The sequence below is a fragment of the Macrotis lagotis genome, chromosome 4, assembly GCF_037893015.1.
Source record: "Macrotis lagotis isolate mMagLag1 chromosome 4, bilby.v1.9.chrom.fasta, whole genome shotgun sequence".
NCBI classification, from domain to species: Eukaryota; Metazoa; Chordata; class Mammalia; order Peramelemorphia; family Peramelidae; genus Macrotis; species Macrotis lagotis.
Window position 1 is genome coordinate 261,819,316 of NC_133661.1, and position 17,136 is coordinate 261,836,451.

At 33.7% G+C, this 17,136-nt stretch overlaps 1 protein-coding gene across 3 annotated transcripts in view; it reads left to right on the top strand.

Moving 5' to 3' along the window:
* Nucleotides 1-17,136, top strand: part of DAAM1 (dishevelled associated activator of morphogenesis 1) — a 222,193-nt gene that overhangs the window by 138,610 nt on the left and 66,447 nt on the right. For all 3 annotated transcript variants that reach the window (XM_074235915.1, XM_074235916.1, XM_074235917.1), the window contains exon 4: nt 13,637-13,708. In XM_074235915.1, coding sequence (XP_074092016.1) covers nt 13,637-13,708 — 72 coding nt within the window. The remainder of the gene's footprint in view (nt 1-13,636; nt 13,709-17,136) is intronic.

A 17,136-nucleotide genomic window follows, 5' to 3' on the forward strand; every position in this document is an offset into this window, starting at 1 on the left:
TATCTTGCTAGTCATATATAGAAAAGTTGAAGATTTATGAGGGTTTATTTTATATCCTGCAACTTTGCTAAAGTTGTTAATTGTTTCCAATAGTTTTTTGGATGATTTCTTGGGATTCTCTGGGAGTACAGTCATGCTATCTGCAAAGAGTGAGAGTTTTGTCTCTTCCTTCCTAATTCTAATTCCTTCAATTTCTTTTTCTTTTCTTATTGCTGAAGCTAACATAATGGTGGTCCATTTCTATTTTCTAACTTTCCCAAACAATCTAGAATTGTATAAATTAGAATCATGGAATCTTAGAGCTGGAAGAATCCTGAAGAAGCCACCTCTCATTTTATAGATGAGAAAATGAAGACCCAGATTTGCCCAAGGTTACACAGTAAGTTAGGAGGTAGAAACAGATGTAGAATCCTTCAAGTTACTTGCCTTCTTGGTCCAAAGTAGAAGAGGTAATTATAGACTGTCAGTTTCTGCAATCTCTCTTGATTCCTTTCTGTCTATTTTCCTAATGACTTGGAGGCTAGATGCTGCTGGACTCCAAATCCAGAGAAGGAAACAGTAAGAAGAAACAACCCTTAAGGACTTTGGTGTGTCTCTGGGTCACAGTTTCCTCAGCTGTAAATGAAGAAGTTGGACTTCTGAGATGTCTCCCTGCTCAGAATCAACAATCCTATGTTCAATCTTTATGCTTGGTATCCTCTATAGTTCTCATATTTAATGTAGATGCTATGAAGTGCAAGCTGAAAATCGGATTACTGACATTTAAGAGATGAAAACTGAGGAAAAACTGGTTGAATGAAAACTGTTTCTCTTTGGGGAAAAAAGGTTAAGAGATCATTGACTTAAATTTTCAAGTATATGAGCAGGTATTGATTGATAATAGGAACAAGCTGTTATCCAACTTTACTTATAGAATAAGAAGAGGCAGTCTTAAATTACAGCTTTTCACGGATTTTTCAGAAGATTTCTTGACCCCTGAGTATAGAAATAGGTTACTAAGAGAGAAGTGGTAGCATCTTCTCTGGACTCCCATCTCATTCCCATCTTTCCACCCCCTACCCCCACCTCCAACTAAAACCACATTTTTGTCAGTAGAAAATCTTTATAGTCTCTGTTGTATTCATGAATCCCGTATATTTATTTAGTACCAACATGCAGGGATAAGCCCTGGTGGGGGAGTTGTTAAATGAATTATGCCCCTGCTTTCAGAGAATTAGAGAACTTATAAAGTAATAAAGGGTGAAAGGAATCATACAGATAAAAATACAAATTATATATATATATATATATATATATATATATATATTCAAATGATTTATTTTTATCTTAGTGTCAGAGAATGTGAATGTCTACCATTCAATATGATGGATTTACCTAAAATATAAATGGCAAGTTTTTGGAGTAGTCCTAACTTTTTAAGTATAAGAAAAGTTCTTTCCTAATATGGAGGGATAGGGAATGGGATGGAGAGAACAACAAGGGTATTTTTAAATCATTTTTTTAAACTTCCATTAGACATAGTGCAAAACAATTAATTGGTGGATAGTAGGTAATAGTTTTAAATTTCAGCTAGGGATTGTATTAAGAAGTTAAATATAATTTTATTTATTTACCTACTTTGATTTTGATCAACACCTAGTCTCCAGCCCTTCTAAATGAGCAAAAATACCTCATTTCTTGCTTATGTGAAGATCATGACAGAAAAGAATGTAAAGCTATGAAAGACTATGTATTTATCATCTGTTTGGGCAGTAACATTATGATTGTTCTGATCTCAGTCTTGATGAATGTCCCAGAATAGCCTGCAAACTTTCTACAAAAGCATATTAAAACCTTAACCCAGTTTTTCCTTCATTTCTTTCTCACATATTAATGAGTAGAAGGAACTTAATTTTGACTCATCATTCTATTACTATTTCAAAGGCCAGTGCTATAAAAATAAATATAACATAAATATAACCCAGTGTTTGTGGAGAACATGCTCTCAGTTGTTCCTAGTGTATTAAGAATTTTCTCTTTTCCCTGGTTGCTGTGTATACTAGATTCTAGGCATTAGAATAGGATAATGTCTACCCTTCTTTGTCTTCAAACCCAGAAATCTTAAAGATAAGGAAGCTGAGGATCAGTGAAATTACCCTAGTTCACTGTGCTAGTAACAGAGCTAAGATTCAACCTCAGTCTCTGCCTTCAAATATTGCATTCTTTCTTCTGTTCTTCATTGCTATTTTGTATTTTCATTAGTTTTTCTGTAGCAGAACTTAAGATCTGGAGCCAACTGAGGGCCATAGTAATAGTCATGTGAAAAGGTTTGGATATAATAAATGTTTGTCTGGGGGACTTTCAGGCATGCATTTTAATCTCGAAAGAATGATAGACTCATGAATTTTTTAGACTTGTCTACAGGATAACTTTATTTTGTTTTTTTTTTATTTACAGGATAACTTTAAACTGAATTTCTATTATTATTGTTGTTATGAACAATAATAGATACTATAAAATTTTCAAAGCACTTTACAAGTATTCTCTCATTTGATCCTCACAACAACCCTCAGAAGTATGCATAAAGTACTATCTCCATTTTATAGATTATGATGATAAAGTTTGTCCTTTGTTTTCCAAGTTCCAAGATCATATCAGGGAGGTGATGCCATGACAAGCAAGTGAATTGGATTTGGGGAAGGGGGTGTGGGGTGGGGAGGTCTGTGCTAAGACATCAGCCTCACTTTCTCCTTCAGAACAAGCTGGGTCCAATGGCCAGATATGACTCAGGAAGTGTGGAGCCAGCCCTTGATGTGAGGCAGACAGGGTTAAGTGACTTGTTTAAGGTCATACAACTAGTAAGTGTCTAGTGCCAGATATGAATGCATGTCCTTCTGACTTCAGGACCAGCATTCTACCCACTGCACTATCTAGGTGTCCAAGACAGAAGAGGGTTAATGACTTTATCTAGGGGGTTACATAACTAGTGTCTGAGGCCAAAGTGAAATAACATCCAACTCTTGAACCAGTTCTCTCTCCACTAGGCCACCCAGAAGTCTTTTACTGGTTAATTGGTAATGGTTGAGATTTCTACATTACTACAGAGAGTGCAACTACAATGGGCTGGACAGTTGTTAGAATGCCAGACATACACTTGCCAAAAAAAACTATTTTATGGAGAACTCACACAGGGCAGGCACTCACAGGGGGTCAGAAGAAGTGATACCAGGACCCCCTGAAGGTCTCTTTGAAGAACTTTAGAATTGAATAGGAGACAATGGCACAGGACCATCCAGCATGGTATGCCCTCATAAGTGAGGATGTTGCTTTCTATTAGGAAGGCAGGATTGAAGCAACTCAAGGGAAATATGACATTGTAAGTTTAGAGAACCTACCCCAGGTGTTCACATGGACTATTTGTGACCAACCTGTGATAGAGTAGCCACAGTCATACACACTGTAATTTGTCTCATAGTGATGTCATTTTGATCTTTTTCAATAACGAAGGACAAGAACCAACCAATCAATCTCTCTCTTGTTTCTTTTATGTACTTGGTGCCAGAGGGCAGAAAATAATAAAAAAGTAGACAACCTAGAAAAAATTCTGGAGGTTTCATTTTTTTTTGTCTTACATGTTGTGATATCATCACCATCCTTCCTCTCTCTGAATCATATACTATATCTCTCCTGAGAGTGAAAAGCAGAGAGAATCACCTCCAGAAGTCATCTCAGTTTAGAATAGATCCTGCACAAGTTTTCTCTATTTTACTCTTTCCTCCATCTGTTCTTTACTGCAGCAGTAAATTTCCTTAAGTAAAATTGGTCCAGGTAACAATTAGGCATGAAGTACTGAGGAACATTGGTATTTTCTAGTGATGACAAATGCCAGCAAAACACTGAAGGTTGTAGGAAAGTCTATAAATAAGACACAAGACCTTGTTTCAGGGTGGTGGAAACTGTTGGGATTCTATTTTTATGGATTATTCACTCAATATATTGCCATTATTTAAGCATATCTGGCTTCCCTAGATCATTGTTGGTAATTTCAATACTAGGAATACTAGTAAACTCAGTGGGAAAGATTGAGTCTGAAGAATTAACTCTTAGCAGCAGATACTATTAAAGAATGCCACCCTTAATTTGGCAGCATCATAAATATCTGAAAATAGCATTTAACTTATCCACTTTAAACACTGCAAATTTAAAATAGTTTGCGGTTTAGTTCTATCTATGAAGAATGATACCAGATGCTCGGGGTGGTTGAGAATGTGAAGGAAGAGTTAATGATAATAATTCTTAGGAAACCCAACATAACATAAATTATATTGATAAAAATGAGGTTGCCCAGTGGCACAGTGAATAGAACTCTGGACGCAGAGCCTAGAAGACCTGAGTTGGAATGCTGTCTTAGAAATTTAGCAATTGTGTAATCCTAGGCAAGTCCCTTAAGTTTTCATTGCCTCAGTGTCCTCATTTGAAAAATGGGGATAGTAATAGTACATATTTAACAGGGTTGTTGTGCAAAAGAATTAACTTATATAAAGTACTTCCAAGCCTCATAACCCTATGTAAAATGTCATATCTTAGTCCAATAGGATCCTAATTCTCTCCTTGGGTTTCATCTAACCACTTAAACGATATCCTTAGATCCTAAAATTCTTATATTGATCTAAGTATGGCTGTGAGTTTCTAACAGGTCAAAAATCAAGGGAAAATTAGTATTGTCTCAATTAGCAACTCCTCCTGCTTTTGTCCTAGTCAGAAAACCCAGACCTAAATTCCAGAACAAACCATAGATTTGTTTTTAATCCTGAAACTTCACATTTTTTACATATACATCTCCCCTATAATTATTTTTAAAATAAAGGTTTAGAACTTCTGATCCTTTTCCTCCAAAGGCTTTGGAGTAATTAGTGTTTTCTGATCAGTATTTGTAATCAATATTTCTAATACCCAAAGTGATCCCCAAAGGATAATAATTATAGCTAATGTTTATATAGCACTTTGAGGTTTGCAAACTTATTTGCAAATATTTTTCCTCATTTTATATGCAGAATAGTTCTGGGAGATAGAAGCCATTATTATCCCCATTTTACAGATGAGGAAACCAAGACAGACAAAAGTCAAGTAACTTGCCCATGTTCATACAGGTAAGAAGTATCTAAAGCTGGGTTTGAACATAGGACTTTCTGAGTCCAGGTCCCACATTCTATCTGCTATACCACATAGCTGGCCTTATTTGGGGTTTTGTGCAGAACTTGATTGGAAAAAATGCTGGCCTAAAGATTTTAGAGCACTATAGATGAATTTTGGAAGCCCACTAAAATTACTGAGTATGAGAGCATGGACAAAATGACAAGGTCACTTATCACTTAATCTGATGACAGAGGACAGCTGTAGTTCAGTCTGTAACACCCTCTAGCTTTCCTTTGAACTTCTTTGCCCTGTGGCTTTCATGCCAACTCAAGTAAATTATGTTTCCATCTTTAGCAGACCCTTGACTGATGACTACATGAATATCCTGCCATCACCAAAAAAAAGGAAACTCCTCTGGACCATTCACCATTTCCTATATATGACTAAATTGCAGGTGTAAAGTACAAAATGTTACATCTGCACAAATAAGCCATGTCTGGACTAATAATTTTAGGTTCACAGGTCCCTCTTTATTTAACTAGCATTTATCTTACTCCCTTTTTTCCCCGATCAGTACCTTATTATCAAATTATGAAATTGTCTTTGTTCTTCAGGTTTTGTGCAAATAATAATCTTGACATGTAAGATTTGAAAATCTCATGTGAGCCTTGCACTTGAGGGTATTATTATCCCCATTTCACAGATGAGAAAATGAGAGGTTAAATGATTTCACACAGATAGTGGGTGTCAGATTGAAATCCACATTGTCCATGGTATGGTATTCACTGTCATCTTAGTGATGAAGATATTTAAGGGCAACACTCTTTTTGTGCATGTTGTCCTGTAATAATAATAATAAATAATAAATATTTATTAAATACCTACCCTGTGCCAGAAACATAGCACTGGGTATTTAAAAAAATTGACTCATTCCAAAGATGTAATCCCTTTAGAAACTTTTGTTTCATGAAGCAGGTTATAGTAGAAAGTGTGTTGAAGGATCTCATACTGATTTGGCAGTCTTAGATATTCTTTGCAAGTTGTTTAACTCAATACTGAGCAGCACCTATAATTCTGACATAATTTTGTGATCACATATAGCTGCTATTAGTTCTTTCTATGAGTAAGAAAAACAATAACTTTCTTCTAAAAGATATGAATGCTATTCTCATTAATATATTTCCTACCACTCAAGACCATTTTTCCTGACTGAAATCCCAGAATCTGCCTATTACTTCTCTTGATTCTCTCCACATTGTAAAAACTGATTTCTATCAGAGTCTTCCATTAAAGTCTCATGTTAAGCATTATTTGCAAATCATAAACATACTTTGATTGTTTTCCTAAGAGCAGGTTAAATTGAAACCTGCTTTTTAGCATTCTGACAAACTGGGCTAGTAGTACCAAATCTGGGAGTAATATGAGAGGCAGCAAAGGCCATTGACACCAATCTCTGGATTTCCACATGATGCTTAGAATTTATAGATATGCTAAAAATGTGATTATTTACTAACTATATAGGCTAAAAATTGAAAGCATGTCAAAGATTTGACAAAAAGTGATGAGGTTTGATGAAGTGATTTCTTTTTATAAGTTGCTTGCTAGTTTTGTGGTTTTATGCTTATTTGACTGAGCCAGCAAAGTGCTAACTCTGTAAACTATGTCAAGACAGTAGGACTTTCCCTAAAACCCCAACCTCACCCCAAACCCTCCAGATCCTTCCTTTTATGTATGTAGCAAAGAAAATATTTAAGTAAAAATGGGTCATATTTGACAGTATGCACTATTTATCTCCCTCTCTCACATTCTTCCCATTCCTGTTTTTTGAAAAGAGAAAGTTGTGTTTCAGTATCCATTTTTTTGGAACAAATTGACTTTATTGCCTTTCATCTGAGTTCAACTGCATCTTAATATTTTCATTTAGAGAAACGTAGCCATTATAAAAGTCTTAAAACTACAGGGAGTCCTATAAAGATTCTTCTGGTGTTTCTTTCTTCATTCTTGGTCAGTTTGTACAAGTAAGTGATCAGTGGAATTCTTAAAAGTACATGAAAGAACCCCAGAAAGACATTTGATTTTAAAGTTTGTCCATTGGGTCATATATTAGAAAAAGGGATAAATGTTTTGATATTTCTAAGATAAATCAAATATGGAATTCTATTTACATATACTATAAATAAGAGGCAATATACAGAGGATAGAAAATGAACCATGGAGTCAGGAAGAGCTTGAAGTCCTTCTTACACTACTGGTTCTGTGTGAGGTAGTTTGTTTCTTATTGTTGCATATCCTGTCTTATAAGAAGCCTTTTAGGGACATGATTTTATTAATTGAGCAACTGTAATGCTAAAAGCATCAGTCTTTTTAGTCCAATGTGACTTTCTATAATACCTCTATCCTCCTTTCAACCATTAAACCCTTTTCCTGTAGCAAAGAAAAATCAGCAAAACTCATCTATGATGGCTGATTCTGGGCAAGCTGCTAAATTCTCAGTTACTGAGCTACATTGATTAAAAACTGTTTACACACACACACACACACACACACACACACACACACATTCCTTATACTAATAAAAACACAAGTATGATTTCCCCCAAATAGTATTAAAATATTATCTTTAAAAATTTGAAAATTGCTTCAATAGAATTCACTAAATGTTAATGTTTTCATTTATTTTATGTATTTCATCAACATGAATTTTAATGACCCATCATTACTGTCATTTTTCTTATTTGATTGTATGCTTATTTGATTGTATACTCTTTGCTTCTAAGACTCTTTTCTCTTGTAGCAGACCCTGCATTTTCTCTTTTCTCAAGAGAACTAGTTGTATCAACAATGTGATGGAGAACAAAAGGCCTAGGAATATAAGTGAATATCACTCAATGTATACTAATATTTCTCTATTGCCCCAACCTTGTATTTCTGGGTAGAAAGATGCAGTTTGTACATTGGCTAACAGAGACACATCATAGTGAACAAAAGACATGAACTAAGTTCTGAAAGAATTGCAAAATACTTAACATATACAATTTTTTTTTCAAATTATTAATAATAGGAAAGCAAACTCAAACAGGTTCACCTAGTGTCCAACAAAATGGCAAAGATGACAGAAGCTGGATTCAGTCACTGGTGGAGGGGCTATAGAAAGTTAGGCAATCCCTTGGAGGAGTTGTGAATTGATTTACATTACAAAAAATAATCTGGAATTAGACAGTGCCTATGAACACCCAGACAATTTATATACTTACATAAATTCCCATAACTTTGAATCCAAAGATCACATTGTTAAGCATATGCCCCTAAGAGGTCAAGAGTAGAACAAAAAGTCTCATCTATTTTTTGAATATTCATAGTGTATTTTCTATGGTGACAGAGAACAAAGAGGAGGGGGAAGAGAATAAACATTTATAGAATGTCTGCTATGAGCCAGGCATGATGCTAATTAGCACTTTACAAATATCTCCTTTAATCCTTCCTACAACTCTAATAAATGGAAAAGTTCTTGTTTCTTTAGTAATCTCTCTCTTTTTTAAGAGATTGGTTTTAACACCTACCAATAAGGTAGGTACTACCCCCATTTTACATTGTAAGAAACTGAGACAAACAGACATTAAGTACCTTTCCTAGAGTCTCAAAGCCAGTGTCTTAAGGACAAATTTGAATTTCAGTCTTCTGCTTTGAGTCCCAGTGCTGTATCCAGTACACCACCTGACTGTCTTCTAAACAAAATATGTGCTCATTGATAAGAGAATAGCTAAGAATTGCTAAATTGTAGTAAATAAATATAATGGAATTTTATTGTGCCAGCATCAGACAGTAATTGATATGAGAATTTCATTCATTCATCTATTCTTTATTTATCTTGGCTAATAATTTATTTTTTCCAATTACATGTAAAGACAATTTTTTCCTTTTATTTATTCTTATTTTGTGCAAATAATGTTTTTTATACATTACTAAAATATCCTTGTTTAAGAGTAAACATAATACCCCCTCCCCCCAAAAAAATATATACCCACATGAGTGATAAAGTAAAGGGGAGAGAAAATAATTAAAATTTAAAAAATAATAATAATTGTAAGTATGGCCAGGTGGTACAGTGGATGGGGCACACATTTTTTAAACCTTCAAGTTCCAAATTCTTTCTCCTTCCCTCTTCTTTTTCAGACAGAAAAGCATTTAATCTAGGTTATTTATTCTCAGTCATTGCTTAACGTGTTTCCGTATTAGTGGTGTGAAAGAAGTCATAGACAAAAAATGAAAAAAAATAGTATACTTCATCTGCAATCAGACACAGACAATCAGTTCTTTCTTTTGATATGGATAACATTTTTCATCATAAGTCCTTTGGAATTGTCTTGAATCATTACTAAGAATAGCTAATTCATTCACTGTTGATGATTGTACAAAATTGCTGTCATTATGTACAATTTTCTCCTGGTTCTACTCAATTCATTTTACATCAGTTCATGTAACTTTCCCAGGTTTTTCTACAGTCATCCTCCAAGAAAATTTGGAGAAGCCTGGAAAAAATTTGTATGATTTCATGGAGAATAAAGTAGGCGGAACCAGGGAGAAAAACCTTACATGTGTAATGTAGTAAATAGAAATAAGGATAAAAGGAAACTGTTCAGTTATAATGACTTAGCTTTTCTTGGTAGAAAACACAGATACTTCCTTTTTTTTCCTTAGAAAGGTGGGAAACTATATTACCAGATATAGTCAATGCATTACTTTTGTTTAACTTTTTCCTGTTAGACATAAAGGAAGGCCCCCTGGGCAGATAAGGAAGGGAAAGAATATATTCCAGAAATCACTTTGATGTAAAAGAGAAAAGGCATCAGTAAAACTTTTTAAAAAAGGGAGACATTGCTAAGATCCTAGAATTTTTCCATTCATTTAGCAAAAGGAAGAAGACCATAACCCTACACAATTATATGATTCATCTAATCTAAAGGATAGATCTCTTTTCTTTTAATCAAAGAATAGAGAATATTTATGGATTTGGTAACAAAATATTTTCATACTTAAGTAACAAAAGCATCTTTTCCCCCTCCTTCCTTTAATCATTCACCTTGGTAGTAAGAGATTAAAGGAATGGAGGATTGATGATTTGGAAGATGAAAAGATTTAGGAGGGGAGGGAGAGAAAAAATCAGACTGACAAGGGATAAAACTTGTCATTTTTAAAAAGGAATTAGTTACTGAACTCTTTGCCATTCTCAAAGTTTAGAAGGCATGGACTCAAGGATTTTGTATGTGTATATACATAAATATAAATACATTTTGTATTTTGCATATACATATATATTCCACAAAGCAAGTTATTAAGAAAGGCATATTAAGGTTTCCATCTAAATTCTTTTATTTTGTAAAGAGGGTTCCCCTCTCCTCTCTTTTCTAGATTTTTATCAGTATCTTGTTTACTTTTGATGATCTGTTTAGATTACTGCTTGCTTACAACATGTAAGGAATCTCTCCTTACAGATACTAATCTTGCTTATCTGGTTTTTAGAACCTCTGTCCTGCAACAGTGACTAGTAGACCTTAACTTGGGCAGGCCTTCACATGATCTCTGGTGTACATGTGACTTTGGTTGACTTGTGGAAATTCGGCTCAGCATTTTATCCTTTTTATCTCCAGACTCCATTGAACAGCTATGGATTGGGGCTTCTTAAATAACCTTTTAATGTTGGAAGTTTATTTAATCCTTTGGGGAGAGGGAAAGAAATACAAAGGGGTGAAGCTAGGGACTGGTATCTAGGTCACAAATCTAGTATTTTGTTTACTTATGTAAAAACTGTCCAGTGCTACTCTGAAGTGTAATGGAGTCCAACATCAAAGCCATTTCTCTAGTGTTTGTTCAATCATCTAGTGCCTACTTTCTAAATAAATAAAGTTCATGAATCTTCTGAATATAAACTTACAGATTAATACAATCATGTGTCCTTGTATGCCTACTCCTTTTACTTGAGACTGTTTAATACTTCAATTTGAAATTTATTTTCCTTCTGCAGAATAGATCTCTCTCAAAAGATTTATTTACACTAAAGTGTTTTGTGGGCAGCTAGGTAGTTCAGTGGATAGTGCCCCAGGCTTGGAATTAGAAAGACTTCTCTTTATGAGTTCAAATCTGGTCTCAGATACTCTTGTCCCTGGGCAGGTTACTTAACTCTGTTTGCCTCAGTTCTTCATCTGTAAAATGAACTGGAGAAGGAAATGGCAGACCACTTTAGTATCTTTGCCAAGAAAACTCCAAATGGTGTTAAAAAGAGTTAGACACAATTGAAAAATGACTGAAAATGTGTTTTATTGAAGTATGCCTATCATTTAGCAGGCACTTTTTAAAAGCTAATTGACAAAACAGTAAAATACTTCAATGTGAAACAACTACAATTGGATTAGATGATACTAGTAATAATATGTCCCTTGCCATATTCTTTCATAATGTTAACCTTAATTTTCATTTATTTAATCAAATGTTATAAATGTATCTATTTAATTATTAAATAATAAACTGGCACAATTCTGTTTTTTTCCTAGAAATTAATAGAAACTATTTAATTATTATTTTTGAAAACATACAATTATGTTTTGTATAATTTCATTTGTATAATTAACATCATCATTTCTTTCCTTCTCAATGGATAGGGAGAAGCTAGAAGGAGGGAGAAAATTAGTACTACAGTTTTTCTTTTTTTGAAATTTATTTTTTTTTCACATTACTACAATAGTCTTGTTGTAAAAGTAAAGATAATCCCCCTCCCCCCATGAAGATATAGAGAAACCTCCAGAAAAATGGGGGGGGGCCTCATTCTATATTGGAACAATTTTTTTTTTAGGTTTTTTTTTGCAAGGCAAATGGAGTTAAGTGGCTTGCCCAAGGCCACACAGCTAGGTAATTATTAAGTGTCTGAGACCAGATTTGAACCCAGGTACTCCTGACTCCAAGGCCGGTGCTTTATCCACTACGCCACCTAGCCGCCCCGGAACAAATTTAAAAAAAAAAATCTGAAATAAATAATAAATTTTAAAAAGAGAAAACAAGAAGAAAAATATAGAACTATCAAACAAATGATATGTCTTAAGTTCTGTTTTTCAAGCCATAAATAGTTTGTATGAGACTCTTGAGCCTGGAAAATACCTGTAGTCATAGTTCTGATTTTAGTCATATTTGCAGTATTGCTTGGGAATCCCCCAAAATAGTATTGCTTTATAATGTGAAAGATAATTTTACTAAGGTAGTTTTTATGTGTAAACATGCATCTATAATCTAAATGTTTGTTGCAATATTTAGAATCACAGACCAAAACAGTTAATTCCCATTCCACTCATCCCTACCATCATTCAGACCCTATTCCTAATGATTCCCAGTTATCTACAGTAGTACCATGGATTTATATTAGCCTTATCCATTTTTTAGTTTATCACCCTTGAAAGGGAGACTGAAGCAGGTTTGAGATTTATGTCAGAATTAGGATCAGGTAGATCAATGGTAACCTAGACTTTAGACTTCTAATTCCAGGTCTTCTGTATATTCCACCTTAGTCAATCTAATACTATTCCTCTCCCTAACCCTTTACTAAGGTGCAGGCAGTTAAACTACTTTTTATTTGAGAAATGACTAAATACTGTGGGGGTTTTTTTTTGCTCTATTTTCATCTATTGCAAGAGATTTAGCCACCTTCAAATGAATCTTTTTTTAATTGTCCCCTAGATCTAAAATGGTGACACAATACTGCCCTTTGTTAGAATTAAGGACTCACTAAAAACCATATGTAAGTGCTTTGAAAACCACTCAAGCACTTATTTAAATGTAGATTGTGATGATGATGATGATGATGATGGAGAAACCTAAAGTTTTTTGTTTATAGTTTTGCTCCTATTTATTCATCCTACAATCTGTGCTTGGTGCAGTTCAAAACCTAGAGACCACTTGATGATTGAATAAAATTAATTTCTTTATGAGGACTGTCATTTAAAAAGCATCTTTGAATATATGACAAAAGAAATATGAGATGTGCAGATTTAGAGACATTTCCTCTCCAAATGTTCATATGGATTATTTGTGCCCACCTGTGGGTAGATCATTCTGAGCTAGTGTTGTTCTAATTAGCCACAGTTGGACATAACTGTACATTGGCCCCAACATAGTGGTGTTATTTTGGCTCTCTTTAAGAACAAAGGACAACAATAATTGAATTACCACCTAAAATATATTCCTGTTATTTCAATGTGCTATTTAAACCAGAAAATGTCCTTCAGTGGCTGTTATTCATATCTGTAGATTTCTCTGAGCAGTTGGCATCAGGAACATCTTCCTTGTTAGGTGGTCATTTAAGAGGATTCATTCAATAGATTGCTACACGTGCTTTCATCTGAGTTACCTGGATGTTTTGGAAGAGGAATATCAGCTATTAACTCATAATATTGCCCTGGAATTATGTATGCAATAACATGTATGGGATAGGTTTATTCTTCTGGTATCTAATTTTTGCTTTTTCCTCCCCTTTTAGGATCAGGAAGAAAACAAAGGAGCTACAAGTTGGCCTGAATTCTATATTGATCAGCTAAACTCTATGGCTGCTGTAGGTACATTTTATATATTGTGACACTGTAGGGAAAAGCAAGTCTGGTGCAAGATATTATTGCACAGTAAATAGCTTAGAATCAAATATGAAAACTTTTACTCTAGAAAGACATTCCAATCCCAGTATCTTTCTACAACCCATCTTGAGATCCTCTTTTAAAAAAAAAAGTCAGAAAATAATTTCTCCAATGTGTTCTAAGTAAAGGCATGCAACAAACTGTGTGTTTAATATTATAAAGGGAAATTTAATCTCCTGAAATCTGGTTTACATTTATCTTTAACTTGAATCCCTATGACAACTCATTTGGATACATGGCAACACCTGGAAAATTAACACAGTTTAATATGGTTAAGTTGAATTCTTCCACTAATTTTTCATATTTCCTTTATTACTTGGAGTAAATTCCAATGTCTCATTCATTTATTTTTTTATCCTTCTACTCTAAAGAAGCAGGCATATTCTTCTTTTAAGAATACCATGTATTTTTTCCAGGAGTATAAAACGCAAGGAAACATCAGACTGAATGATAATATTAAAAGTCAGCTGAATAGTTTTGAGGTGTCCTTGGGAATTCTTTTAGAACATAGATTCCTAGTACATTGTACTTATTCTGCCCAAAATTTGTATCTTAAGCAAGCAGGTATGTCCATTCTGGGTTTACAATAGATGAGCAAGCATATTATTAATTAAATGTAAACCATGCAATAGAATTGAACTGACCATAATTTTCATATTCAACATCTTAAATGAAAATACTAATAATAAATATTTTGATTGCTAATTACAGAATATAATTTTTCACCTTTCCAGCCTACCCCAATTTTTCAGTCACTATCAGATAATTTGTAGTTCTTAATACATTCTTCTGTAATAATTTATGTGAGTTGTTTTTCCCAATTTTATCCTTTATCTTTGAAATTTCAATGGAGGAAAAAAATATGTTCTCTATAATTAAAATGTAATCTTGAACTCATTTTCCTACATAGAATTCTCCTTGTTTTAAAACTCTGAACCTTCTCACCAAATCTTCATCTTCCTTATTTGAAGTTCACTAGTTTGCTGATGAGCAAAAGTTTAAAACAGACTATGATAAATTCATGATAGGTGAACCATTTACTAGAGTTTAGAGTTTAGAGTTTACTTCACTAGAGTTTAGAAATTAAGTTTTTATGTGTTCTGCTTTCTCCTTTGATGATGCTCTTATTGCTATTTTATATTATATATTAAACATAATATATGATGTGTTAAAATAATATATAATATGATGTATAATATAAAACAAAATTGTCTTACCAGAGTTCCTTTAGCCTGATTCCCAGCTACCCCTACCTACCATAAAGTCTTACCTGCACAGATATACAAATATATGTGTATATTATATTCATATTTGATTATCATAGTAGTTTATATTGGGAGATGAATAATGGGCCCCAGTGACTTACATACTTACTCCCATACTCCAGCATGAAAAAATTGTGTTTTTAAACCTTGTTCTTAATATGAATTTTGCCAACTTTTGAAGCTGTTGAATGGGATTTTGTGGGGGGAGGGAGTCTTTTTGGTCCTAAACACATTCTAGAGTAGTGTATAATTCATCCCTTGCCCTTTTCTATCCCGAAGTGTTTGTACCTAAAAAGGTTCTGTCTTAAATGTCAGTTTGTTAGCTTCCTGTATGCAGAAGAAGATATAGACTATCCTGGATTAAGAGAAAATTAGCAGTGATCTGTTTTAAATTCTCTTTCAATGAAAACTAATTCTTAAAGCCCCTAATTCTACCAAGGGAATTTCTTCTTCAGCCACCCTTAGCTTGATAGGACTGAAAAGAATGAATAATTACAGTTTTTATTCAACATAGCCGACAAAGCAAAGTATTTGCTAGTGATATTTGATTATCAAACGACTTATTAAAAATATTGACTTCTTTTTTTAATGCTCTGTGGGTTCAGTTCAGTCTTTCCAAAGGTAAGTTATGTTCATAAATGAATTGATTCTTAGTTGCAAATTCAGAGTTACTGCTTCCATATCTCAAACTACCCTAGCTGTGGGGGGAGATTAAATGTCTTTTGCTAGATATGTGCTGAATTTTCCAGTGAATGAACTTTAAGAACCCATGATGGAATTAAAATGACTGTTTCTGCACAGTATCTTCATTTTCTTTAGCATACTGACAGCAAGCTGTCTAACTGCATCACTAGCAAGATGGCAGCTTTGCTAGAAATAACATTTAAAACATTAAAGTGCCTTCTAAATTTACTGTCATGTTATTTGTGGATTCCAATGATGCAGTCATTTCCTTTAGTCTCATCTTTTCCATTTTGAAGTGAAATTCTTATATTAAAGAGAAGCAAGAGAGATCCATGACTTTAAATTATTTTAAATCTGACTGCTACTATTTATGTGCATATGTATATAAACCACACATATTTGCTAAAAACAATTATAATCAACTTATAAATGATCTGAAGAAATGAAGAAGAAAAGAGGATATGGGCATTTGATTAAATGAAACCTTCTCTATCCTTTTTTCTTTCTTCCTTAAGCAAACATTTCTCAGAATACTAATAAAAATAATAAAACTGAATTCAGTTCATCATGGGTTGCAGTGAAGCATAAAAAAAACAGTTGCTAGTAGCTTCATAGTCTTTAAGTATTTGACTATATTACTTCAGTAATAGCTTATAAGAGAATGAGAATTAAGAACATTTCTAAAAACACAAATTACATCATATAACATAGAGGGGAAGAGAAAAGACATCAAAAAGTCTGTCGTTATTTTCCATTAATAATGGATTTGCATATTTAATTATATTCTTGGAGTAATTTATCAACTCTTTGATTTGAGATAGTTCTCAAAAAATCTCCTGGAAAGTAATACCTCATTGCTTGAATAACATATTCAAGTGAAGAAGTTGATCCTCAGGGTAATCTTCCAATTTCGTATGAGGCCAGATTTAACTATTCTTTTGATTTTATTTTTAAAGAATTTATCTACTTTATATGGTATACTTGGACCTGCACAAATATTGAATTAGACTTTTTATGTATTCACAACGACCTTTGATACACTGAGAGAGCAAGCATATTTGAATTTATGTAATTTCACTTGCCTAGCTTTCCTCTGGGGTTCAGTGGCTTTGAGAATGAGGGAAAACTCCTTCTGTGGATGCCAGTCTCATGTGACCTTCAAAGCCCATTCATGTGGCAATATTACATTTTATTATTATATTCATTGGTAACATGGGTTACAGTAGTCATAAATAAATATTAAGCTCTTTATGCGGCCCCTGACGAGTTTTTCTTGGGGTATGAGACCCAGAAGAGCTAAAAGGTTGAACATTCATGGTTGACTCTAGAGGAACCTCACTGAACTTTTGTAATAAAATCCCTTTGATCTCAGGTACCTTCTTGACCTCTTTTTGATTGAT